The sequence below is a fragment of the Cyclospora cayetanensis genome, unplaced genomic scaffold, assembly GCF_002999335.1.
Source record: "Cyclospora cayetanensis isolate NF1_C8 unplaced genomic scaffold, CcayRef3 CcayRef3_contig_10, whole genome shotgun sequence".
NCBI lineage: Eukaryota > Apicomplexa > Conoidasida > Eucoccidiorida > Eimeriidae > Cyclospora > Cyclospora cayetanensis.
The window spans coordinates 271,221-295,466 of record NW_020312037.1 but is presented as its reverse complement, the minus strand read 5'-3'; the positions used below and the strand labels follow the sequence as shown (position 1 = coordinate 295,466).

The window sequence follows — 24,246 nt, the reverse complement described above, 5'->3', positions numbered from 1 at the left end:
ATGCAAGTTCATAGTGCTTCACAACGTCCCTGCACGTGGGCAAAGGTAAACGCCGTTCCCCGAATCGCACCTATTTTAGGCGGATCTGGCTCAATTTCTAAAGCCATAAACTAGAAATACAGACACATAGTTTTACATATGGAAGCGAACACTTGCATGCCTCCACACACCGAATGCTTGTCCAGCAACAGCTGAAGCCCACGCTGTAGGCACTGGTGGTGCTTTTGGACGTTGTGTGTACACAGTCTTCTTAATTTGCCTAAAAGCACTGAAAGCGTGTGACCGATTTGCTGCTGTAGTAGTGCTGAGGCTTTAACAAGTCCCAATGTCATATGATATACTTGGGTATGCATGTCATCTTAATGAATAGGCATTTGTCAGCAAGCATTAGTGAAGCCAGATGCTGAGTTGACTGTTGATTCGCTTGGCTTGTCAAGTAATTTGCCAGTATGAAGAATTGGGCACTTTCCTTTCACAATGAGATTGTTCAGGGCCGTTAAAAATAATCTTAATGTGTCATTTTCCGCGTGTTCATGCACCACCACCAGTGTATGTGGCGATAACGCGGAGCCATGGGCGGGACTAGCATTTTCCAGTTGACAGCCGTCTGAGACACTGTATCTGCACTGGAGAGTGCTGGTGCGAAAGCCATTGCTGCTCACCACTTGACAGACTGGACGAGCGCAAACCAACATCGCACGCGCGAGTGGGTATGTGGTGGGCTGGAATTTGGTGCGTGCAAGTCTTGTGGGTTTTGTAAGGTACGAAAAGCGAGCAAGGCTTAAGGATTACAGTGATGAAGAGGTGCTGGTCGATTTCTGGATCCTACACGTTTTCAACAAGTCAACCGCCTGCTGCTCACTGTCCGTTTCATGCCATGACAGCTTCCGATACTGGGAAAGCCTTATATCTGTGTGCATAGCCCCGTCTTTGGTGCAAAAAACGGAAGGCAAATTATTGAGTGAAACCTACGCCCCTGAAAGGTATGATTGTAGAAGAGAAATTCCTATGCCTCAATTTTAGCGAATTACTTAACAAGCTGCACGGACCAACAGTCGACTCGAGGATCGGCTTTGCAAATGCTTGCTACCAAATGCCTTTTACTAGATTGCCACCGGGAAATTAGCTTAATACGGTGCGCTTGACGACCAGTGAGTGGCCAGCCAATGCCAGCTCGTCATATTCTTAGAGCATCTGCCAAGTCCTTGTTCTTTGCCCATTCCTGCTGTTTCTGGCTAAAAGGTAAATTAAGTTCCCTAAAATCAAGTCATCGGCGAGGTCAATAATAGGAATCGCATGCTTAGAAAGATCGTTGTTACTTCAGTGCTGATCCGCTTCCACAGAGTCTCTGCCTCACCTCATAAGGCACGACTCTACCCTGCTTACTATGGGTGTCATGACCTTTATTCAAAGGACCACTAGTCGGTCTGTTTCAAAGCTTTCTGACACCAATCAGTGTGCGCCGCTGCGGCCGCATAGACGGCTTCCATCAGGTCAGCCAGAGCACACAAATAGGGCTACAGCACGCTGCACAGGTCCAAACAAGAAGCCATGGACCATGATAATAGGACCTAAATACGATGTAAACATGCAGTTAGTTAGCACTGCCTTACCAATCACTGCGTTCTCCATGCCGCAAACCAGATTGCCAGGCACTTGGGTAGGAAGTGAAAACTTAAAGTGCACTTCTGCTCCGTCACTTCGAAAAAAGGATCCCCCTCACATCCAGTGCCAAGTAGCGCTAGCAATTCTTCACTGTTACGGTGAGCTTTTGACTGGAGAGGGAAAAATAACATTGAAGGATTTTTCTTCACTTGTAATACTGAATTAAGAGTTAGTAAAGAATTAACTGATTGGTTTGACTGTTCGCATAGTGTAACTAGTGCAGAGCACTGCTGGCTATTTATAAGTAAATGCAGTGCTGTGTTCGTATGGGCTAAATGCTATGCGTAACTAGCTGCGATTGCGCAGAGTGGGTAGAGGGTGCAGATATGCGCACCCTAGCCGTTTCTCCCCGTGATGTTGGGAATTTTTAGGGGCACGGGCAGTAGAAGGCGGGAGTTTTAAGGAACACTCAAGCACTCTGTTAGATGGGTTCTGATTCTAAAGCAATAGGTTTTTACGGTGACCTCAGATGAAGCGCTAGAATATCAACACAGAATTCACATGTAGAACGCCCCCAACTGCGTTTCAACATGCGTGGGGGCTGCCCGTTTAGCTTGTCTGCCTTGTTCGTTCTCCAAGCAGCGTTCCTCTGTATGAATAGACTCACAATTGAAGCCGTATCTTTTCCGAATAGTCATACCGCAACGGCACTCGTTTCTCTTCATCTTCGAGGCACAAAGCAACTTACGTCTCCAACAGAATGATTGAATCGCGAGACTTGCCCGTCCTTGTCGCACTCATAGTCTTCTGGTTCGCATAACCTTACTGAAGCATTTATACAGGTTTCATCGGATGAGAGATAATGCATTTCTACCGGCTGTGGAGCTGTTGATTCCCATCAGATTGTAAGCCGGACTATACCGTATCAACAGGCACAAGGCTGCCGTTGATTTCCCTTGCCAAGGAAGCTTTTCCCTCTCAGACTGCAGACAAAGAAAACCAGGCTACTGAATGACCAAATGACTTGACCGACACTAAAGGGTAGTTTTAAAGAAAACAGGTATCTCCCCGTCAAAAGCTTGTGGACATGGGGGAACAGCTTTATCAAGCCACCAGGTGCTACCAATTCTAGCGCTTTATCAAAAAAATTCTCTGAACTTGGGACTCAATACAAGAATTGTGTATATGTTACTGGGGTATTTCCAAGGAGCTGCCACCGTTTTTTGTCGGCACCCTTTAAAGTTGAGACATGAGGGGAGGAGGTGGGCTGTTAAGCTCGCAACTCCACTTCCAAAGTGCTCCGATACTTTTTATCTAGTTGAAGCTAGTACCTAGCGCCACAGCTAGTTGCACCTAGTATCTCAGCACACACTCACATTTCCCTCTTATTGCATGGATTATTACACTGGTCTTAAGCAAGATACAAGAACGGGCGAAGCTTTTCGTCAATTGTCAACAAATCTCAGTCAAATATACCAATGTATTAGAAAGGAATCAAGTGCATCTTAGCTACCTGGAAGTTCACTTTGATGCCCTTAGCGAAGCATGCAAACACTTAGAAACTAGTCACATGCTGAGTAAAGGTGGATGCCCAAGACACCAGGCTGGGTCTTTTTTCACTGCTATTCTTTCTCTCAGGAGAGTAATAATGCAGTAAGCAAACTTAGATAAATAGGTCTCTTAGGTATGTGGCTTAAAGCAAGAAGTGGAGTGCCGAGAGTTGAAGTATGGAGCTAAGACTTATGTGCTATTCTCCCCTTGCAGAGCTTTTCTGCAGAGGCTAGTTGGAGGCATTGCCTCATGGACGCGGAGGTATATGCCTCCTCTCTGTCCCTGTTGTCCCCTTCGTTCTAAATCGTCTTCTAGCAATGTGTCTACCATTCTTCTGCCACCTGCTGGAAACGCTGCTGCACACCTACCCAAGAAGTGTTGAAGCTACACCAAGGTGGGTCCATTAACATTTCTCAATCCTGAACTTTTGCTTCTTTCGGGGCTGTCGGCCACCTCGCGAGTTGTACGGCCTCAGCAACTCCCGAAGGTGTCCCAGCATGTGTGCAACCCCATAAGGTGTACAGCAGATACGCACTTTTAAAAGCCGAAACGAGGGGATATACCACTCAAACCAAACAAGGATTTTCTTTCGCATCATGGTCCCTCCACAGAGGGTTACCATGCTGTCAGCCCCGGAAGAAGGGAGCAAGCCTTTGCCAAGTGTTCTACCGTTTCATCCCCTGAGTTCACTCGATTAGCTATTTAGTCCAAGAAATTGCTGAATTCTTTTAAACATACCGCATTATTCTCTCCTTGAAGTCCCCCATCTGCCCCTGGACTCCCCCGCCCACTGGTCAGACTCAGGTCTTTGAGCCACGAGCAGGCAGGAGCGGGTTCCTTGCTTCCCGAGATGTTCCTCGGCATTCGAATCCGCTATGTCTCTATTATACAACCTTTAAATTTTGGAGCGTTGACAGATGGCTGGGGTATGGTGCCTGGGCTGTTCAGGATGTGGTCATGAAGGCTTTCTAGAAGGCCCCTTCGATGCTCCAATTTCATGGACCTTCGTTGCTTATACCTCTCTGTAGACAGTTCCATCAATGATCCTGCCTGTGTGCGTTGTATTTATGTAGAGGAAGACCGCTGCAACCCCAAATATGGCTACTGTGGAGGGCTTATTCGCTTCCTTCGGGAAGGGTAAGGATCTAGATTCCCGCACGTTTGTGAAGATATGTAAGGACACCAAACTCCTTGGTGGCGGCCTCACGCAGACCGACTGCGACCTAATCTTCACCAAGTGCAAAACCAAGGTAAGCGGGCCCTCCGCGTTTGTCCACTCTCTATAGTGTGGGTCGGTGTACTGGGCAATGGCCAGCTCTCTGCCTTATGGTATTAAGAGACCCCCATCGATAAAATAGAACAAGCATGAACTTTTTTGGTTTCTTACCACTTTTTTTCGTTTCTTGTTCTGCTGAGGGAAACCAACACAGTGTCGATGCATGGAAACAGTGCTTCCTCCTTGAGATGTTTTTCAATGCCCAGCCGCTGGCGTAACCTCAGCTGTTCATGTGAATTAGAGCATAGAGGCCAGAGAGCGCGTCCTGTTTGCGTATGCACGAGTGCTCGCCTTTGTACAGGGCTCCGTGCGTCTGACATTCTCTGAGTTTGAGGAGGCGATGGACCTTGTAGCCAAGAAGAAGAATCAGACTCTAGAGGAGCTGTTGGCAGGAATGGGCGGTGTGAAAGGGCCAGAGTTCAAAGGCACCCCAATGGATGCCGTTAGATTCTATGACGACAAGAGTACATTCACTGGGGTGCATGCACACGGGGGACCTTCAACATGCGACCGCAAGGGCCGAGGGACTTTCAGCGACCCGGCTCCCAACCAGCCAACGGGCACCACGAAGATCACTCTGGCAGATATGTGCGATAGGAGTACACCAGACGTTCGGGGGGTCAACAAAAACTTTAGGTGAATCTTGACCAATAGCACTACAAGAAATTATTCACGCAGCGAGTACTTTCAAGCACTCATCTCATCTTTGAGCACATCACGAAGTTTCGCAAGCAAATGAATCCTCAGGCTTGCCAGAGGGAACCTTGTAATGAGCTCCGAAAATACCCTTGGCTATGGAATTCGGGAAGGGTTCTAGTATTGTTTTGAGAATTTATATATCCTTGTGCGCATATTCCCCCTGGTACCAACTTGCTCCATATTCGCGACGGGGAAGGTTTAATTATAGCTTGCTTTTACGCTAGTAAGAAAGTGGCTTACGAACGAGCACGTACATAGGTCCTTGTGTGCCATGACGAGCTTTGCTGGGTAGCAGGTGAGCACCCTGGCGCTTAGCTAGTTGGTTCGAGGGCACCCGCGGCTGGTCACTCGAAGACCGATCGCAAACGTTTTCAAAGACCTAATTTGCCAGTTGTTTACTGGAGATCATGTTGGCTCGTCAGTCAGTGGAATGGGAGCAGTGCCAGAACCCCCTTGAGGCCTTAAGGTTCCTCCTAAAAGAGGCTCCTATCAGGAGTGTTCTGCAGTATCAAGTAGGTAGCCAGATCGGGAGTTGTGCCTGAGCTAGCTAGCTAATCAGTACTCCTTTATACCGCGATGCCGCGCTAGAACAACTCTTTCCTTAGCAATCGACAAACCATTGAAAGCCATAAGATGGCGCTAAGGGCCCTCATTTTGAGGGAGCTGCGGGGGACCTTAGGGAGGCTTCGTGGGCCCCACACCCTTGGTCCGATAGGAGGGATTGCAAGGCCTCCAATGAGTCTTTCGTCACGTCGTCAATGTGCCTTGTAGCGTCTACTTCGATTACTTTTGGAGCGGGGCGTCCGGTTTTCAGGGCCTCCAGAATAGAAGGGAGGCAATCATTATACGTGAGGATTCTTCTGTGAAAGATGTGGCTAGAATCGTCTTCTCTCTTGGCCGCTTGCAGTTCCTCACTCATGGTTGTAGGAGGGGGTCTGTGAGGCCCATAGATTGTGCCTGTTGAAGGGTCTACGAGGCGTCCAGCCAGTCGAGGGAGAAGATATTCTGTAGAGGCGGAGAGCAGCAGCACCGCAGCTGCAGCAAAACCAACAGAGGCAAAGGCATCAAGATACTGCTAGCGGTATGAGTGTGTGTGTGAAGGGGGAGGGGGGAGACATCGGGCTGTGGCGTCTATTCAGAGTGTGGACTAGCAATGAATCGCCCTCGAGCACACCCAGGGCGCTCCAGCTGCTGCCCCTCAGTTTGTCTACTCCGTGCTAACTAGCAGAGGAGACAGCAGACAACTTTAGATGAGGCATTGCAAAGACGGCGAGATGGAGGTCGAGTGAAGACTGAAGGCACACCTGGCCACGCTCCCATCTGCTGCAGCATTGACACCTGGGCAGCAGTACGCGGGAACCCATCAAGAAGTAACACCTGCGGCAGCACAGCCTCCGTCTGGTGCTGTCGCAGTGGTTCTCTTGCAGCAGCAGAGAGCCGATGCTGCAGCACTTGGGCCACTAGAGCGTCCTCTACTAGGAGTCCTTCCCGCATGCGCTGCCCTACAGCCTGTATGACCTCGATCGGAAAGCCAGCAACGCTGCCAGTCGCTGCTGCTGCTGCACTACATGCGTGCTTTTCTGCCTCCTCAGCCACCTGTGTAATGCGCCTGAGCTCATCCCCTGTGCTGACGTGTGCAGCAGCCAGCTTTTGCTGCAGCTCTTGACACACAGTGCCCTTCCCGCTGCAGGGAGGCCCTAGCAATAGCACGACGGGGATTGGCAGGGAGGCGAATGATGTTTTAGGGTGGGTGTCTCTGTAATCCCCTCGCAACTGCGAAGATATCTGTCCTGCAGCGAAGACACGGGAGTGGGGGTCACCTCGTACTGTATTGGTACGAGATGGAAATAGAAGAGAACGCGCATGCAGATAGTCAGACGAGACATCCTTACTGCCGCTGCTGCTGCTGCGGTGTGGATGAGCTTTCTCGACTAAGAAGGAGGTCCCTCTGGGTGCGTCTCTGGTGGCAAAGGCCCAGCAGAACTGCGGCGGCAGCAGCAGAAGGAGCAACTGGAGAAGTATCACAAAGAACCAATCTGGCCTTCTGTGCAGCTGCTGCCGGGTGTACATCCAGCGTCGCATTGTGTCTCTGCGGTCCTTTCTTGCAGAGGCCACATACTGTCTGTCGTTCCCGGCTGGGGATTCGGGAGCAAACACCCCCATAGAACGCAGCAGTAGCGCGTCAACACATGTGGTGTAGATTTAAGCCGCAAATTCTGGCTTGCCTGGCAGCGGCGCTTTGCTGTAGCGACTGTCTCGTGGTTCCGATTTTCTGTGTCGGCGGGGACCAACGCCCGTAGACGACACCGGAAGCCTCTCAGCAGCAGCCCAAAAGATGACAGCGGACCTCTGCAAGATCAGTTCCAGATAAACGCCAGTAAAATTAACTCTTTTACAGAGATTTCTGTCATAGGGGAACTTCGCGCGCTTCCGTGATCACCCACCCCTGCAGAACGTGTCCTCAGCATCGGCCAGCGGCCCCACACGAAGGGCCAGAGCCAAGGCAGCACGTTCGCGAGAACTTCCAGTGCAATAAACACCTAAACTGGTATATGGTGTTTCGGCGAAATCGAGTCTACAAGGAGCGCATCTAGAAAGGGGTTAAAGTGCAGAGTTTTCCTGAGGCCACCGGCCATGGGGTGGCTTACAGGAAGCAACAATCCGCTGCTGTGCGACTCTGAAGGCGACGACTTTCAGCAGCAGCTCCAGGATAATGATAACGAGTCTCTCAAGAAGCGCCGCGTAGAGACCTCTGGACGCTTGAAGCCTTCGGAGGTTCAGCTGGGCCCTTGCAGCCAGGCTAGCGGCGGCTGCTCAGCGGCAGCCTCCAAGGAGAGCGCCTCAGCAGCCGCCGCAGCGACAAATGGCGAGTTCACGGGCAAGGCCGTTCCTGATGGGACCCTTGTCATTCTGAGAGACTTTGCAGGGAGACGGAGCCTTGCGAAGGCGCAAAGAGACCTGTAAGGCAGGCAGGCAGGCCGTGGATGCAGCCGTTGTTGCCGATGTTGCTGGGGGGGGAGAGGCGGGAGGGGTGGCTCCTTGTTCTTCATGCAGCTGCGAAAGCACACTGTGTGTATTCTTGGGCGCATGCTTTGGGGCTCTATGTTTGTTGCACCGACTGCGTTCGCTGCCTGCAGCACTGAGCAGCAAGGGGCCCCCTCAGCATTCTCTCTGGATGTAGGACTGATTCCAGGCACCCCTTACGGTAGCACCTTTACCTGGACTGGTTCGTGCTGGCGACGGACGCAGAGACACAAGGAAATTGCCCAGGGCATCCTTGAGCTTACGAGTGAAAACGTCGAAAGTATGCGTCACAACACACAATGGCTGCGAGCGTATCAGCGCAAAAGACAGGCCAGAATTCGCTCCTCAGCCTTTTTAGGATTCGTTAGGCGAACTCGCACTGTAGAACTCTTGGTGATGGGGGTTCTCGAAAAGGATGGCCTTCATTCACGCCTGCATTCGGCTCGAAAGAATGGGCTTTGGATACGTGCAGGTTCAATGGTGGCAGACAACCGGGCAATCGTGGATTCTGGCGAATCTCAGCGCTTGAGTGCCGGGGAGATCGAGCGGCTCAAGGAAGGTATGAGGCACAAGAAACTTTCAGGGTCTGTACGTCAGCCACTGCAACCCCGCATACCGGTGGGGTGCGGGGGGGGTGGGGGGGGGGTGGGAGGGGAGCAAAGAGAGGCAGCAAGGCAGTTAAAAGGGGGAGGAACACTCAGGGAAGTTCGAGAGAGGCCAGCACATGGGATTGGCATCAGGGGGAACGCATGAGAACCGTTCGAAGCATCTGTGGAAGCCGCTTCAGGAGCGGCGTCTAGTGCACTGGCTATGTGTGTTGCGTGCAGGCACTTCAGCCGCGGAAGTAATTCGTGAGGTGGCGGCGAACAGTACAACTTTCGAGCAACGCACGAAGATGTCTAAGGAAAAGTATATCATGAAGAAGGCCAAGAGGCAAGCCACGGCAAGCAGTGGGGCATAGCCGCGAAGAGCAGCAGGACGACCTGCATGCTTTGCCAGTTGCATCACAGAAAAAGCAGCTGCAGTACCAGAAGTAGAATCGGGTGTGTGTCTGTTTGTTCATAGGTATATAAAGCAGTTTACAGTTCTGGAGGCTTCCCTCTCAGAGCTTTGTCAGTACTACTTCGAAACGAATCCCACCAAAATCATGTAAGGCCACATCTTGTTGTTGCTTCTGTCCTTGCTGCTGCTCTCTTTTTGCAGCAGCAGATGCTAAAGGACCCCTTTTATGAGCGTGTGTTTTACAGCGCTTCCTGCCGGGTAGCCCTGATGCTCCCTGCGCCCGTCGCAGTGCTCCGGGTGGCGCAGCTAGCGAAAGCTTCCTGTTTTTTGTTCGTTGTGCGGGGCCTGGGTATAATTGACGGTTTGTAGTGTTGCATGAGACGACGCTACTGCATGTCTATGCATGCATGCGTGTTGTGGAAGTATTCGCAAGGCTTAGGCCATTGGTGCTTGCTTTACCTGGCGTGTTTTACGAGTATGCTCCAGATGGCAACCTCTGCACAGCATAGTCCTAGCCTCAATACGCAGTGTGCATAAGCAGCGCGTTCAGGGACGTTCAGCTCCGCGCTTTGAGTGTCTGTACAATGTACATGTTATGTACATACGAAGCATCCGCTTAAGAAAGGTTTCAGGACTCAACTGGAGCGGGCGTAGGAGGTTGGGTGTTGCTGTGCTACAGCGGGCTGCGGCACGACTACTTGAGCCGCATTCTTCACTGTCTTTCCTTGGAACCAGGGCAGCGCCTAATGGTCCTTGACCACGCACTTGGCCTCCCCACAGCGGGGGCCCTTATGAGGCTAGGAGGTTCGTTCGAGCCCGATGGCAGAGGGGGTCACAAACTGCATCACTCTCGGGCGAAGTGGTGTTGGCAAAGAGAAGTGTGGGAAGGCTCAAACGAGAAGCGACAGAGTAGCAGATATAAACCGGCAGATATTTGAGGAGCTACGGGGGACGGGGGCACGGGAGGGAGGGAGGCCTGGGGGAGCTACTCAGCACAGTGCTGCTTAGGATGGCTCACGCCCTTCTTTCTCTTGTGTCTGTTCGTGTGTTCACGGCTCCCTATTGGTTGGCTCCTCTTCTCAGACGCTGGCCGTGTTTTTCGTCTACTTGAGGGCGGCACAGTGGGCGACAAGGCCCTTAGAGACGCCGAACTCCCTGCATCTCTCCTTGCGAGCCTCGTAGACGTCAATATTGACCACGTGAGGGTTTGAGGTTCGCATGTGTGACTGTACGCGCAAACGGATGGCTCGGGCATTTGCATGCAGTGCATTATTCGGACTGGGATAACAAAAGGCTTTTTTTGCTTAGTGGCGGGTTGCCTGGGTGGGACGCAGGAAGGCTGCTAAGTGGCGGATTACGCAGAAAGCATCTGGCCTGTCATCTGGGGCGCTTTGCTGTTTAGGGAGTTGAGGGCTCCTGGATGTCTGTTCGTTTCTGGATGCTGTGTTTCGCAGTTGCTGGAGATTTTGCAGGATCGCCATGATGGCGTCCTTCATGAGGAATTGGTTAGGCAGCATGCGCAGTCCCCCACAAACACGGAGAGGATTTCAAATGGCGGAAACCAAACTCCCGAGGAACGGGCAGCGCAGATGCGGCAGGAGCATCAGCAGCACCTGCGGCGATGCGCGCTAACGGCGGTAGCGGAAATCGAGAGAGACGGAGGCATAGACGGGTTCATTGCTGCTGTGTCTCCATACAAAGTCAAGAAGCAGCAAGGAGACAGTACCATGACGCAATATGAGCTTTTCGCTCGGCTGGTCCATAGGGCGCTTCTTGTGGCATTCCGATATCTCAAACCAGGTACGTGGGGGAACCTCAATGGGCCTTTCGGGGACTTCTAACAGTTGAACAGGAGCATTCCAACAAACAGAGGCTTTCCACGGTTGTCTGGCGACAGTGGTAGTTCCTTGTGCTGTACGCCTGCAGCTGTTGCCTTGGCTGCTGCTGCGGTTGTCGCTGCAGGGGGCCGGTTGGTACTCTTCACGCAGGCGTTCGAGTTTGCGGGATGCGTGCACTCCGCGCTATGTGCCTCTCGGGACTTTGTGCATATATCTCTAGAGGAGCTGCTTTTGCGGGAATTTCAGGTGCGCATGCCGCGCCCGCCCCCTTTCACTTTGCAGCTGAATGTGTGAGGCCTCCATGGCGGATTCTTACGGTGTTTCAGCTGTGCTTTCGGCTCCTTTCCTGCGTTTTCGAGCGATAATGGCACGACCCAGAGCACTGCGCTACACCGTGTGTCTGGACGCTGGCTCTGTCTCCCCACTGTGGATCTTGTGCTTCTGCCCTTACGCCAACGCATAGGGCCTATTCTGTTTGCCTCTATTCTTGTTTCTGCTGTGTTCCTTTCCCTTATGTGCTATGCCAATCCAACTGCTTACCCGATTCCTGCCTTTCTCTGGAGTGCTACGTAAATGTATCGGTCATCTCCGTGTGGCAGAAGCGCCTTTCATCCACTAGGGCTGCGTCTCCTATTGCAATTGCTGCATCTCGCAGGTTGTTCCAGGCCGCACGCACCCCATCATGCAGAGCACCATAGCTATTCCCAGTGGATTTATTGTGTCTGCCACTAAAATAAGCACAGCCGGTTCCTGAGGGCCCTGGGCCGCGTTTGCACAACAGACCGTTCGTCCCACTAGATGATTCGGCGGGAGCAGTTCTTGAGATAGCACCTGTCGTGAATCCCTTAGGGGAGAAAATTTTTACTTCCCCCGCTTCCCCCTTCCCCCCCGCTGGACGTCGCACATAGGGGAGAGCCGGGCCGTTTGCTTTTTGTCTGGCCTTTGCCCCAAACGAACCGGAGCACCGAGCACCGTTCTAGAGGTTACTTATCGCAGTTGCAGATGCGTTTGTTCATATAGTGGTTTTGTTGTATTGCTAGGACTTAGGATTTAGAGGGGCCAGCGGCAGTGCAGGTGCTCCCTGAAGAATTTCGTAACAATCCATCGCTCGCACTGCTGGGCAACCTGCAGTTCACATGCGCACACACCCCAAACCTGTAGCGGTAGTCAGCAAGGCCATCAGAAAGGCAACAGAACAGATGCCCCCTAAAGAATCGGCAGCCGGCCCTCCGAAGTGCCTATGGGCGAGGCAGGAGCCAGCTACCCTGGGAGAGCAAGAAGCGCACACGCAAAAAAACAGACGCTAAGTCCAACAAGCCGCGAGAAAGGCGGAAAAACAAGACGACGCGCGGGGCCAGGAAGTAAGACACGGCCAGAAAGAAACAGCTCTCGGAATTTGGAAGATGACTAACATAGAACACTAGCCAAAGACACACGGGAGAGTCCGCGAAGCAGCACGAGTCAAGGGGGGGCCCTAAACGCGCCTTACCGAGTGCAGCTCGGCGGGCCCCACACCCAGCTGATCAGCAACCTTCATGAGGGCCATACTGTAGGCAAAAGGGAAGCGGCCTGAACGCAACACAGACAGAACCAAGCCTCACATGGCAGCGCCAACCGCAGCACCCGCTTTCCCTCCCTTCCGCAAAGCTTATCCGTGACTCTCTGTCTTCTCCCGCTGCCTTGCCCCGATCGCGCTCGGCGCGAAAGGCGTGTTGCCTTACTCGTTGCAAAGCTACACGCATTCTCGAGCCGCAGTGGCAAGGCCCTTCCGCTCCCGCAGCCAGCGCCCTCAAGGAAACCGCTGGAGGCGTCTCCGCCTCGCAGGCCAAATTCGCTGGAGGCCCCTTTGGGCAGGAAGGCAGAGAAGGACCAGTCTGGCGCTGCGTATTTGCTGTGCAAGTCTTCCTGCTGCTCGCTCTCGGGGTGTGGCAGCTGCTGAGGCGCCTCTAAAGGCCTCTGAGCATCACTCTGTGCAACTGTCACTGCTGCCGTTGGGGACGGCCCCGAATCGCGCGTTGCCTCCGGAGCGTCTAAACAATAAGACTGAGTCAACTCCGCTACTCTGCCGACCAAGCTCCGGCTGTGGGGTAAGGCATCCGCAGTCTGCACTGTAGGTGCATCCACGGCGAGCAATTCCCCTGGTGTGCTGCTGTCCTTTACAGGGGATAACCCCTGGGGCCTGCATTCCTTCATCAAGCAGTCCGCACAGCCCATCTGCTGCAGCAGCGCTGCAACTAGCAACTGGTATAGAGACTCTGCGGTTCCCTCGTAGCACACATAAGGCGTCCCCAGCCACTGAAGACGCTGCCGCTGCTGCTCCCTGAGGCACTCCAGGGCCTGCTGCCGCGCAGTCGCAGCAGCAGACACAGCAGCAGAGGGGAGTGGCAGCAGCGGCAGCTCCTCGAAGCACTCCTCAGCAAAGCGCTGGACCAGCGCACGCGGGGCGGGCTGCAAGGGGATCAAAATACACGGTTGGCACGCCTCAGCTGCACTAACTGAGTGGCTGGAAGAATCCATGTATGTTGGACGTCCCTTCCTGCTACTGGCGGTAAAGGGTTTGTGCCTCTCTTTGCGGCTGCTGCTGCTGCTGCTGCCGGTGCTGTTAGAAGGTTGAAGTTCGGAAATCAGCGAGGCCCCCGCAGTGTTGTTCTCGCCGCCCCTTCGCAGCTTTCTGCGGCTCTCCTTGTCGGCTCGACGCAGCCTCCTGCCGCTTGCGCTCTGACTCCGCAGCAGCTCCTGCTCCTGAAGTACTCCAATGTGTCCAAATACTGCCGCTGCAATGCTTACGGCCTTCTCTAGGTCCTCCGCTACCTCCGCGAGCGGCATAGCGTCGCCCTCAGTCTCTACAATGGCGCCACTCTCTTGCTGCTGCCGCTGGCGATGTTGCTGCTGCTGCGTATCTGCAGAAGCAGCAGCAGCAGCGGCGGCAGCAGCGACAGCAGCCTTGGTCCGCGCTGCAGCAAGCGCTCCTGCTGCATGCGAATGGAGAGGGCGACAGACAAGCAGCTCCTCAGCCCGTTGCAGGGCCTGCTGCTGATGCAAGAGGGGCCCTAGCGTCCACGCCTTCATGCCCAAGTCGGCGTCTAGCACAGTCGTCCGATCAGCCTCCGCCACAGCAGGCAGCTGCAAGTTGCCTGCGGCAGCAGCTGCACTACCCGTTGCTGCAGGAGACAGCAAGCGATTGAGCAACTGCCGATTATTCGGCAGGCCTTCCCACAGCCGCTCCACGAAGACCTCGGTCCCTATTAATCCGCAAAGCGCAGAAAGCTCCTGCATCTGCTCCTGCGTCGACTCCCCAGCAGCCACATGCGACCTAACAGCGTGAAAGGCCCCAGTGACTGCACCCGAGGCAACAGGAGATACAAGCGGAGGCGGCAGTTGGCATTTCCAGCACCAAGAGGGCACATCGAGCTGTGGTCGTTGTTGCGGTTGCTGCTGCTGCCGTCGTGAGCGTGCAGCGCTCTCCTTATACTGAAGCAGCAGCTGCTGCTCAAGCAGCGCCTCCTCCGCCTCTCCCCCGCCGCAGACTGACAGGATACGGCCCGAGGTCCCCTCTGCCTCCGCCTCTACAGATTCGAAGTATTCCAGCAATCCTGCGAGATCGCCTCCCTGCGAACACAAGCCCTCGACCCCAAAGCACCCTAGGCATTTGGCGAAAATACAGAGCACAAGAATCCGAAACCTCCCAACCGACAAGGATTCAGCGAGGCATGCGCTAATAATTCTCTGTCCAGATCATCAGCAGGTCCTGGCAGGACGACCCTGTAGGGGCGTTTGAGGAGAGGAGACATTCAAGATCCCTGTGGCAGCGTGCAGGGTGCAGCTCAGGGGGCCCTAGAGGTCGTTGGTGCGGCTTCTGATGCATGCATGCGCTAGTGTAGCTACACGAGAAACACACCTCCGGGCTAAGAAACAGGCGCAGCAGTGGAGGCGGTAGCAAGTCATCCCTCTGCTGTGGCGGCTGCCCCAGTTGGGGTTGCAGCTTCCTGTGACAGTGCTGAAGCAGCAAGAAGCGGAGGGCCTTCCTTCCGGCGCGTCTCTCCCCAACTTCTTGACAAGGGAAGAAGTAGAGAGAGAAGCCATCTGCTTCCGACTCCGCAGCAGGTCCTGCCGCAAAGGCAGCAACGACAGCAGACGGTGCAGGAGCTGCTTCTGCAGAATGACGAATGCCAATTACCCAGTTGAGTGAAATGCCATCCAGGTACACGAAGAAGCGGTCAGTAGCCCACCGCAGGACTTGCAGAGGAAGACGGCGGGCTGTTAAGGGCCCCCCAAAGGCGGCTAACGGCCGAATTTCTTTTCGGCACGTGCTGCTAGAACTCCTGTCACCGTTTGTGCTGTTGCGTCTGCTGGATGCATCACAGTCGATCGATGCGTCCACGGGCAGGGGGTCACACTGGGTGCCAAGCTGCGCGGGTGATTGCCTGCTGCAAATCCCGGTGTCTCGCCTGCTGCCGTCAGTGCTGTGTCTTGCCTGTGCCTTAAGCGTGTGCTCCGCAAGCTCGCACATCCTCAGGGCTGCTCGAAGATCGGCAGCTGGCGCTGCTGCCGCGGCAGCTGCTGCGTTGCTGCTGCTCGGCGGTGCAGCAGGCTGCCACTGCATAATACCGTAGAGTAGTCTGAGAGACAGAAGGATGCAGGAGCCAGCCGCAAACGCGAGGGGGCAGCCCCATGAGTTTGTTTTGCTGCGGGGAGCTAACAGCCGCCACGCGTCTGGGTGATCCTCGGACACCCCCGATGGAGACAGTTCGACCCTCTCGGTGGGCCCCAGGGGGACCCCCCTCTGGCGACCCCATGGCAGCCGACGGGGGCCCCTCTTGGACGTTTGTTTTCGAGGAGCACCACTCCCCTCTAGGGATGAGAGAGCAACAGATGGGGGGGAAGCCTCTCTGCGGCTAGGAGGGTTGCCCCCCGAATTCTCCCCGTTTCGCCTCCTCGAAGTCTCTTGCATAAAGGCTGAGGAAGCTCCGCAGTCTTCGCTGCCGCTGCAAGGGGCCCCCTGAGGCTTCCAGCTAACACTTTCAGCAGCATAATCTGCTGCCACCAGTGCCGTCTGGACGCCTCCCCCTCCCACTGGCAGCCCTTCCAGAACGCGATCAGAGAGAGATCCTGACGCTGCTGCAGAGGCTGCATCCGCCGTTGCCTCTACGACACCAGCACAAGAAAGGCCCCTACTTGCCGCCACGCGTCGGCGCTTCAGGCCAAACGAAGCTGTAGCGGCACTATCGTGGTCGCTGCTAGCGCTGCCATGCGGCCCTTCTCCATCAACACGAGTTACTTTGCCACCAGCAGCAGCACCAACAGGCCGGCTGGTAAGCTTCCTGTGGGGGTCCATTCCCTTACGAATGTGGACGGGGGGATGCCGCCTCATAGGACGCCTAATTTTAGAGGGCACGAACGGATGCATCTTTGGAATTTTGATGTGTCTATACTCCTGGGCCGAACGCAGCTTGTGCTGCAGCCGGAGCAGCTGCTCTGGCAGGACCTCTTGCAGCAGCGCATTCGCGAGAACTATCACAAGGGGAGGCAGTCGTAAAGCAAACCCTAGCCTCACAATGAGCGCCGCCGCATTTAGGGGGGGGGCCCCTCCTACGCCAACAGCTGCCAAGTCTTGTAATACAGTATGCAGCCGAAAAGAATGCGGAAGTGCCTGCGGCTGTAAGGCAGCAGCAGCCACCGTTGGTGCGTCCCCATGCGAGGATAACTGCAGGAGAGCTCCCGTAGAAACGCGACACTGATGCCACAGAGCTGGAGGAGCTAGGCGCAACAGTGCAAGAGTGGCGATGCGGTTCTGCATCAGCAAAACAGCAACACCAGCAGCAGAAACAGCTACAGCAGTAGGGCACTCACAAAGTGTTGGGCAGCACGCTTACAGACACACACATATAGGGGCAGACGGCTGGATACAAGAAAGATGGAAGAGCATCATCTACACGCACACACTCATGTAGACGCACAGTAATACAGACACACACCTATATAGACACACCTATATAGACACACACCTATATAGACACACCTATATAGACACACACCTATATAGACACCCACTTACATAGACACACACAATTATATAGACGCAATCACTTACATAGACGCAACTTATTTAGACACTCACTTACACAGACACTCACTTACATAGACACCCAATTATATAGACACAAACTTGTATAGACGCACACCTGTATAGACACACACTTACATAGAAACACACTAATATAGACACACAACCACACACTTACATAGGCGCACACCTACATAGACACACACTTACACTTATACACACAACCACACACTTACATACACAAACACTCTCTTACACACACACGTACACAAGTACACGCACATTCGCGCTAGTAGATGGGGAGACAGCAGCCGGTTTCTTGAGCTACTGGGCTTAGTACGACGAACCTGCAAGAGAAGTCGGAGGAGATCCGATGCTGTGATAGCCACACGACAGCGGCGCAGGGCTAGCAGCAGCACAGCTAACAGAAGGTCAAAATCTAGTGGTGGCAGACGGGGAGGAAGGTGCGGAGAGAACAGCCGACTGCCCGTTAAAAAGTTGGCCGTACATACACCTGAGAGCAATGGCTCGGGGCCCAAGGCCTCTGGATGTATGGAAGACACCTCCAACCCCTCCGTAGCTACGCGCCGCAGCGAAAAGCGACCGCTGCAGCTCCTCAGAGGCACCAGCAGCACACCCTCTTCGCCGCTGTTTTCTTGTGCTCGAGCAGCTGGCAAAGCCGTTGCATCGCCGTCTTGCGCAATCGCCACAACCGCCGAACTACCTACTGCGAGTGCTCCTGTTGCCCTTGCGGCTGCCTCAGCTCCTTTTTCTCCGTCTTGAGGATGCGGAAGACAGGCTTTTGTGACGCTTGCGACATGTCGAAAGCAAGCTTTCAGCACACAGCGCCTCCACACAACACGCACAGCGCTAAGTCGTGCCATGAGGTCCAGCGTCGTCGCTCGCAGCTCGGTTTCTGGCCCCCACGTCCCCTGAATGCCTTTCTGCCTGTCTGCTGTCACTCTGCCTCTCGGCCCGTGCTGCCCCCCCCTGTGGGCGCTTCCTTCCACCTCCTTCCCAAGACCCTCGCATGCATTGATGCCAAAGGCAGCGAAGAAGCTCGAGGCTGTCAACCCCGATAACTCCTGCAGCCGCTTCGTGCTGACATAGCCAAGCCAGTCCGGAGAGATCGAGGGATACAGCCCTGTCCGCCTCAGCGTCCCTCGCTTCGCCTCCAGCTGCAACAGCAGCTGCTGCTGCCGGGGAGGGAAAGCTTGCAGCTGCTGCTGCAGCTGCGATGCACAAGGAAGACTAACGTCGACAGGAAGCGCCCCCGGCTGGGGAGCTCCCCGCCGCCGTCGAAGCCCTCCGGTCAATTGGTCTGTAGCATCAAGAAGAAACGAAGTGCCAACAGCTGCATCACCCCCAAAAGCGGCAAATGGGTCCGCTGGTTTGCTCCCGTAGCGTGTTCGCCTTTCTGGTGATGCCTCGTCCCCCCGCGCAGACGGCTCAGACATGCGAAACGACTCTTCCGGCCTTCTCACCACCAGCGCCTCTGTTGACATGCCACGCGAAGCTGCCGCACTTTCAGCAGCAGCGTTCTCGCCAAAAGCAGCCCCCTGCACGCGGTCTGTCGTGAGTGCCAGCCGCTGCTGTAGCAGAGGGGCACTGGTGTGGCTGCTGGTGTTGCTGTGGCTGCGCACAGGGGGGAGCGCCAAGGCTGTTGAGGCTACTGCTGTAGAGTCGTTGCTAGGGCTATTAATTACGGAGGAAGGCTGCTGCGTCCTCGTGCGTTTCGGTGAATTTTCAGCCTCTTCTGCTGCATCCCGGCTTTCAGCACCGTAACACACCACGGGAAGCTGTGCTTGCCGAAGCTGTCTCTCTTCTCGCGATCCACCATCTGGCGAGAAAGGCTCTAGGGCGCCCGGCGGAGTTAGTGTCGCGTTCGTTGAGATCACTGCCTGGTCGAGCGGCAGCATCTGAGACGCTGGGAGACTATAGAAGCCGCAGTGAGCACCTGAGCGGAAGCGGGCACTGCAGAGTGGAAGGGTCCCTCTAGGAAAGCCCATAGCTTTCGAAACAGCAGATGCACCGTCAGCACCAACTGCTCCTGTTCTTATTTCTGGTGCGCCAGAAGCCGAGGAAGACAGACGCCGCTCTGCTGAAGGGAGCAGAGATAGCGGAAGGTCTTCATCAGAGTCTTCGCCCTCACTTGCTCCCCCTCTCACTGGTATTGCTCCGCCTGTTGTCGCATCTGTTTCTGCGCCGCGTACTGCTGCTGATGTTGCTACTGAGACAGCTTTTTCCACATCGTCCACAGCGTCCAAAGACGCTTCTTGTTGCTCACAAGGTGTATTACACAGCTGTGGCAGGGAAAGGCGGCTGCGCTGCTGTTGCTGCAACTGCTGCAACTGTTGCTGCAGGTGCTGCTGCTGCTGCCGGTGCTTTAGCAAAAGCAGCAGAAACACAAAGTCGTGTTCGTACACCGCGTCAACCTATAAACGTGTCGCAGGAGCACTCAGACGACTGCATCTTAGACGCACCCTTCTCCTCTTTGGGTTGCGGCTAGCAAGGGTAAGAGGCTGCGTTGGTAATGGGAGTGCCTCCAATGCTGCTTCGTGGAGGAGCCATCAATGCCAAGACACTTGTAGGGAGCGACTATACAATTGAAGAGGCAGCAGCAACAGCAGCAGCACTAGCAACCGAAAGATCACTCCTCTGCCTCGCAACCCTTCCCTTTGCCCATCCTCCCCCCCCGCTTCCCGGGAGGCAGGGAGAATTCGTGTTCCTCACTATTTCTGCTACAGTTTTTGACGTTATCCGGCGCCATGCGGATCGTTGGGAGGGGCCAAGGGAGACGTCTAAAGAGCCTGCAGTCAGCAAGGGGTAAGCGCAGATGGCAGGTGGCATTCTCATGGGGAGGCGGAGCCCTCGAGCGCAGAGCGGCACCTACTGGAGCCATGCGGTGCGTGGAGGCAAGAATGCCGCAAAAGTGGACAGCCGCCAGCCAGTGCAGCCATGCAAGAGGCGTCAAAAAACAAATACGAAAACATTCTAGCGGCGACAGACACACAAGAACGCAAGGAGGAATGGGGATGGAGAAGACGGGATCTCCAGAGATATACACTGTGCAGTGCCCCCGAGCAGATCCACAGAGAGGCAGTCGCACGGCAAGAAGAAGAACTCCCAGTGCAAGTAGGAGGAAGATAAGGAGAGAGGGAGAGAAGGAAGGCAGGGCGAGGTGAGGCCATAAGCTGCATAGGGTCAGAAAGAATAGTGTGCGTGTTGGGAATAGGTCCACGTTTGAAGCCTACGACAGATGGGCTGCTTACCGAGAGCGAGAGAACGCTCGTGTGCTACCAGACGCAGCAAAGGACGTGATATGTCAGGTGACACTCCAGAGAGCATTGTGTCGGCGTGGTCGTCATGAGCTCCCCGTCCTGGGAGTGCCTTTCCTCGGCTGCTACCCCTTCCTCCCCCCGTCCGCTTCCGACGTCGTGACTGCCCTGCTATCCCCGCACCGGCAGCAGCCGCGATGGCGGCTGCTTCTGCTTGGGAAGACGGAGGTCCCAGAGCAGCAACAGCGGACGTCGCTGCTGCCAACAACTGCTGTCGCTTCGCATGCAAACGTACCTCCCCCGCATCCTCCTCGCCACGTTCGTGCGGTTGCTCCTGTTCCTGCACTTCCTCCAGCAGCTCACTACGTCGCTGCTCTACTAGTGGTAGGAGACGCTGAACGGCCGCCAGTCGGTCTGCAACGCGGGCATCCCGAGATCGCACGGCTGCAGGGGGAAGCACAAAAGGCAACGCTACAAACTCGCCCTGAGCGGATTGCGGCAAGTTCTTGCTACGTTCCGCGCACCCTCCGCGAGTTGCCCTGCGTGCCGGTGTAGCTACACGGCCAGCCGCATGCAGCATAACGGCTTCTCCAAGAGGAGACGGAGCAGAAGCTCCCCCTGTGGCGTGCGGGGGGAGGGCCGCTGGGAATGCGGCAGCGGCGGCAGCGGAGGCCGTTGCTATCGACGCTTGCCCGCTGCTCTGTGGGAGAGCCACCGCTGCTGCGGAGAGTGGGCGCATCTCTCTACGCGTGAGGAGGCGTAAGCGTCTGCGGGAGAAAGCCTCCCTCTGGCTGCTGCGGGCAGGCAGCATCTGCTGTACATACGCCAGGCGGTCGAGGCCCATAAATCGCACGGCTGCAGCAAAAACGCGCCCGGTGCTCAGCATAGCATCAGAAGCACAGGCTCTGCGAGGGTGCTTGGTACGCCGCAACACATGTAGAAAAAGGTGGGAAGAGAGAGCGAGAAAGGGCGACATTATTCTCAGGAGAGCCACTGCGATGGGCAAGCAAGAGAAGCACAGAAAGAGGCGCGTACAGCGCGGCAAGCCGTCGCACGGGCAGACAGGAAGGAGACCCCAGGACGGAGACAGGCGGATAAGAGGAAAGGGCAGGCTATGGGAGAAGCAAAAATCATATGCGACACGAATAAGAGCCAGGGCAGGATAGCAGAGTCCAACATGCATTTGCAACCCTAAAACGTAACTACTTGAGAGGCTCTCCCGGGAGGGAGGCAGGCAGAACGGGATGCAAGGAAAACTCACACACACACACACACGCAGACACGCAGGAGAGAAAATCTCTGATGCAAGAGCTCCATGGAAGCATGCGAACCTTCCTTCAAAAGTGGAGGCACTAAAGGGTCTTGCAGCAGCTCTTGTTGTTGCGCCTGCAATGCTTCTGCAATTTTCTGAGTGTGGGAAACGATTCGCGTGGTCCTGAGAGAGAGTAGCGGCGCAGAGGGGCCAAAGACGGCACTCATGCGGTACACGTATACGTCCACATCTACATATGTATATGCCACAAGTGTCAATCTAAAGCAACAAGCGTGCAAGCAAGCCGCAGGCTCGGGCAGAGTGGCATTCGGCGAGAAAAGGCAGCCCCTGCGCGATACTCCTTGGGAAAATGCCACGCCTCCAGCGGCCAGAGTAATTGTGGCTTTTTGCATAAGCGGCTCACGGGACCTTAATGACCTTTGAGGCAATGTTGCAGAAGAAAGTCTCTACAGGCAGCTCATGACGTGACAAGAAACTAAGGTACTGCAGCAAGACCTAAAAATACGCACACACACACACACGCACACCAGCAATCCTAGCGGCACTGGTTCGTTGCTTGAAGTGGGGGCATCCGGTTGCGCAGTCGCCTCTCCATACGAGAGACACGGCGCTGTCTCAGTCTCGCACATTATACAGCCCCGTAAAAGGTCGTATGAGGAAGAAAATAGACATTTGCAAAGGAAGCGAGAGTAGCTCTGAAGAAATCAGCAGCAGGTCTATGGAGAAGGAAGTAGCAGCAGGTCTATGGAGAAGGAAGCAACAGGAGCTCTATGGAGAAGGAAGCAACAGGAGCTCTATGGAGAAGGAAGTAGCAGAAGCTCTATGGAGAAGGAAGCAACAGGAGCTCTATGGAGAAGGAAGCAACAGGAGCTCTATGGAGAAGGAAGTAGCAGCAGCTCTATGGAGAGGGAAGTAGCAGCAGCTCTATGGAGAGGGAAGCAAGAACAGCTCTATGGAGATGGAAGCAACAGGAGCGCTATGGAGAAGGAAGTAGCAGCAACTCCATGGAGACGTGTCGCCCTACCTTCTTCGCTTCAAGCTCTAGGAGATCGGAAATGCCGAATTCATCCTGTAGCAATCGGCAGGTGGCCTGTAGCAGGAGGGCCCAACAACGGAGTAAGGCCGCGTCGGAGACGGCTCCATCTGAGCCGATAGTTTCTCCTGCTGCTTCTTCCGCATTTAGCCACAAGAGTGGATGTTGCCAGTAACTGCCGAGCGCCTGCTGTTGTTGCCGAGAGACGCGTGCAGCAGCAGCAGCTGCTGCCGCCGCTGTTGAAGAAGCGGCCCCCCCCCTCTCGCCCCATTCACCTTCGCTGTCGCCCTCCTCTTCCTCGTCGATGGTCCTCTGCTTTGCAGGAGCAGCAGGCACGGAAACAACAGGAGCTCCCGCTTCGGTGGATGCGCCACCTCCAAAGCCTACAGTCGCGAGAGCTGCAGCAACAGCGTCGGATCCTAACAACTCGGACGCTCGAATTCGCGCACTCCCCATGGCCCCACTGGCTTGCAGTAGCTGAAATTCGGCCTCTTCATCTCGCGTTCCGATCTGCTGACCTTCTTGGCGAGCACCACACTCGACGCAGATTAGGTATCCGCTGTGATCAACGCTGCATGGGGAAGTGCTTCCGCAACTCTCACAGCTGGCAGCCTGAGCAACGACGAAGGAGCCCGGTGCACCTGCGCGCGCCTGCAGTGCCGATAAGGAGGCCTGGGAGGCTTGCGATGCTGCCGTCTGCTGAGATCCCCGAAGCAAACGCCGGATCAAGGATAAGTTATCCATCTTGGCAGCGATTGGGGTTCTTGAGCCTGGGAGCCTGCGCAGAGCAGGAGGAGGCAGAAATACAAAAGATTCAGCGCTTTCGCGAAGGGCGAGCGGGGTTTCGTCGGAGGATCCAGGCAGAAGGGTCCACCTAACTACCTCTGGTTCGCCCCCAAAGGACCCTTTCTTCCCTGTGCGAGCGAGATGCGATCTCGCAACCAAGCACCCTTCAGAATCTCTCGGAGAAATGAAGGCATACGCCTCCTCCCACGTGCTGACAGGGACCTCGCAGGGCCCCTAACGCGAAACGCGCACCTGTCCGGATCTTAGCGAGAAGGCAAAACCTGCCTTCCGAGACGGTAGTCAGGGCAGCACTGGGGCCCCTCCAGGGGGCCCCTGCGTGCATGTGAGCTGATGCACGCTCTTCTTGCTTTCTAAGCCCCCCTTCTCCCTCTATGAATTGCATAAGCGAAAGTTCACAGTCAAGTAGTAACTATAGCCAAGGACGCCCGTGGGCCGCTGTGAGCCCCGAGGCACTGCATGCGTCGGGGGCCCCTGAGGGCCCCTTTCCCTCCACAGTAAGTGCGAAACGAGAGGCAGGGTACCCGCCTTTCCTGCCAAAACTCACTTTTCTACTTTTTTTTCGTTATCTGAGGACTTTGGAACTGCATGTTCCATTGGGGAGAGGTGCAAGGCAGTACCTCTGGGCTTCCCTGCAATCTTGCATCCAGAGAGGGTGCCCATTTTCCCGTGCCAACGCGGAGTTGTTTCCACTGCATCTATTCGTGTCACACTGTTGAAAGTTTGGTGTCCTTTGGCTGATTTGTCTTGAACCCACAGTAAAAGCTGAGGGTCACCAACGTGGCAAGGTCCCCTCCGG

General features: G+C 55.0%; 4 protein-coding genes across 4 annotated transcripts; 2 read left to right on the top strand and 2 right to left on the bottom strand.

Annotated features, from left to right (window-relative positions):
- The first annotated feature begins 4,253 nt into the window (after positions 1 to 4,253).
- LOC34624069 (tubulin polymerization-promoting protein family member 2) lies at positions 4,254 to 5,072 on the top strand. The gene is made up of 2 exons (XM_026337759.1): positions 4,254 to 4,406; positions 4,734 to 5,072. The coding sequence occupies exons 1-2, from the start codon at positions 4,254 to 4,256 to the stop codon at positions 5,070 to 5,072; spliced, it is 492 nt and encodes a 163-aa protein (XP_026193544.1).
- A 708-nt stretch (positions 5,073 to 5,780) lies between these two features.
- Positions 5,781 to 7,248, bottom strand: LOC34624068 (adenylate kinase, chloroplastic). The gene is made up of 3 exons (XM_026337524.1): positions 7,173 to 7,248; positions 6,436 to 6,957; positions 5,781 to 6,166 (listed from the first exon to the last, which is right to left on the bottom strand). The coding sequence occupies exons 1-3, from the start codon at positions 7,246 to 7,248 to the stop codon at positions 5,781 to 5,783; spliced, it is 984 nt and encodes a 327-aa protein (XP_026193309.1).
- Positions 7,249 to 7,765: 517 nt separating this feature from the next.
- LOC34620667 lies at positions 7,766 to 11,749 on the top strand. The gene is given in 7 exon segments (XM_026337516.1): positions 7,766 to 8,061; positions 8,987 to 9,088; positions 9,837 to 9,961; positions 10,241 to 10,377; positions 10,612 to 10,957; positions 11,120 to 11,241; positions 11,651 to 11,749. Coding segments are annotated over 7 exon segments (1,227 nt in total).
- Positions 11,750 to 12,528: 779 nt separating this feature from the next.
- Positions 12,529 to 24,110, bottom strand: LOC34620666. The gene is made up of 13 exons (XM_026337507.1): positions 23,995 to 24,110; positions 22,635 to 23,640; positions 22,014 to 22,105; positions 21,669 to 21,772; positions 20,332 to 21,192; positions 19,793 to 19,869; positions 18,958 to 19,494; positions 17,856 to 18,600; positions 17,407 to 17,795; positions 14,894 to 16,786; positions 14,257 to 14,604; positions 13,736 to 14,118; positions 12,529 to 13,498 (listed from the first exon to the last, which is right to left on the bottom strand). The coding sequence occupies exons 1-13, from the start codon at positions 24,108 to 24,110 to the stop codon at positions 12,529 to 12,531; spliced, it is 7,521 nt and encodes a 2,506-aa protein (XP_026193292.1).
- Between the last annotated feature and the right edge of the window lie 136 nt (positions 24,111 to 24,246).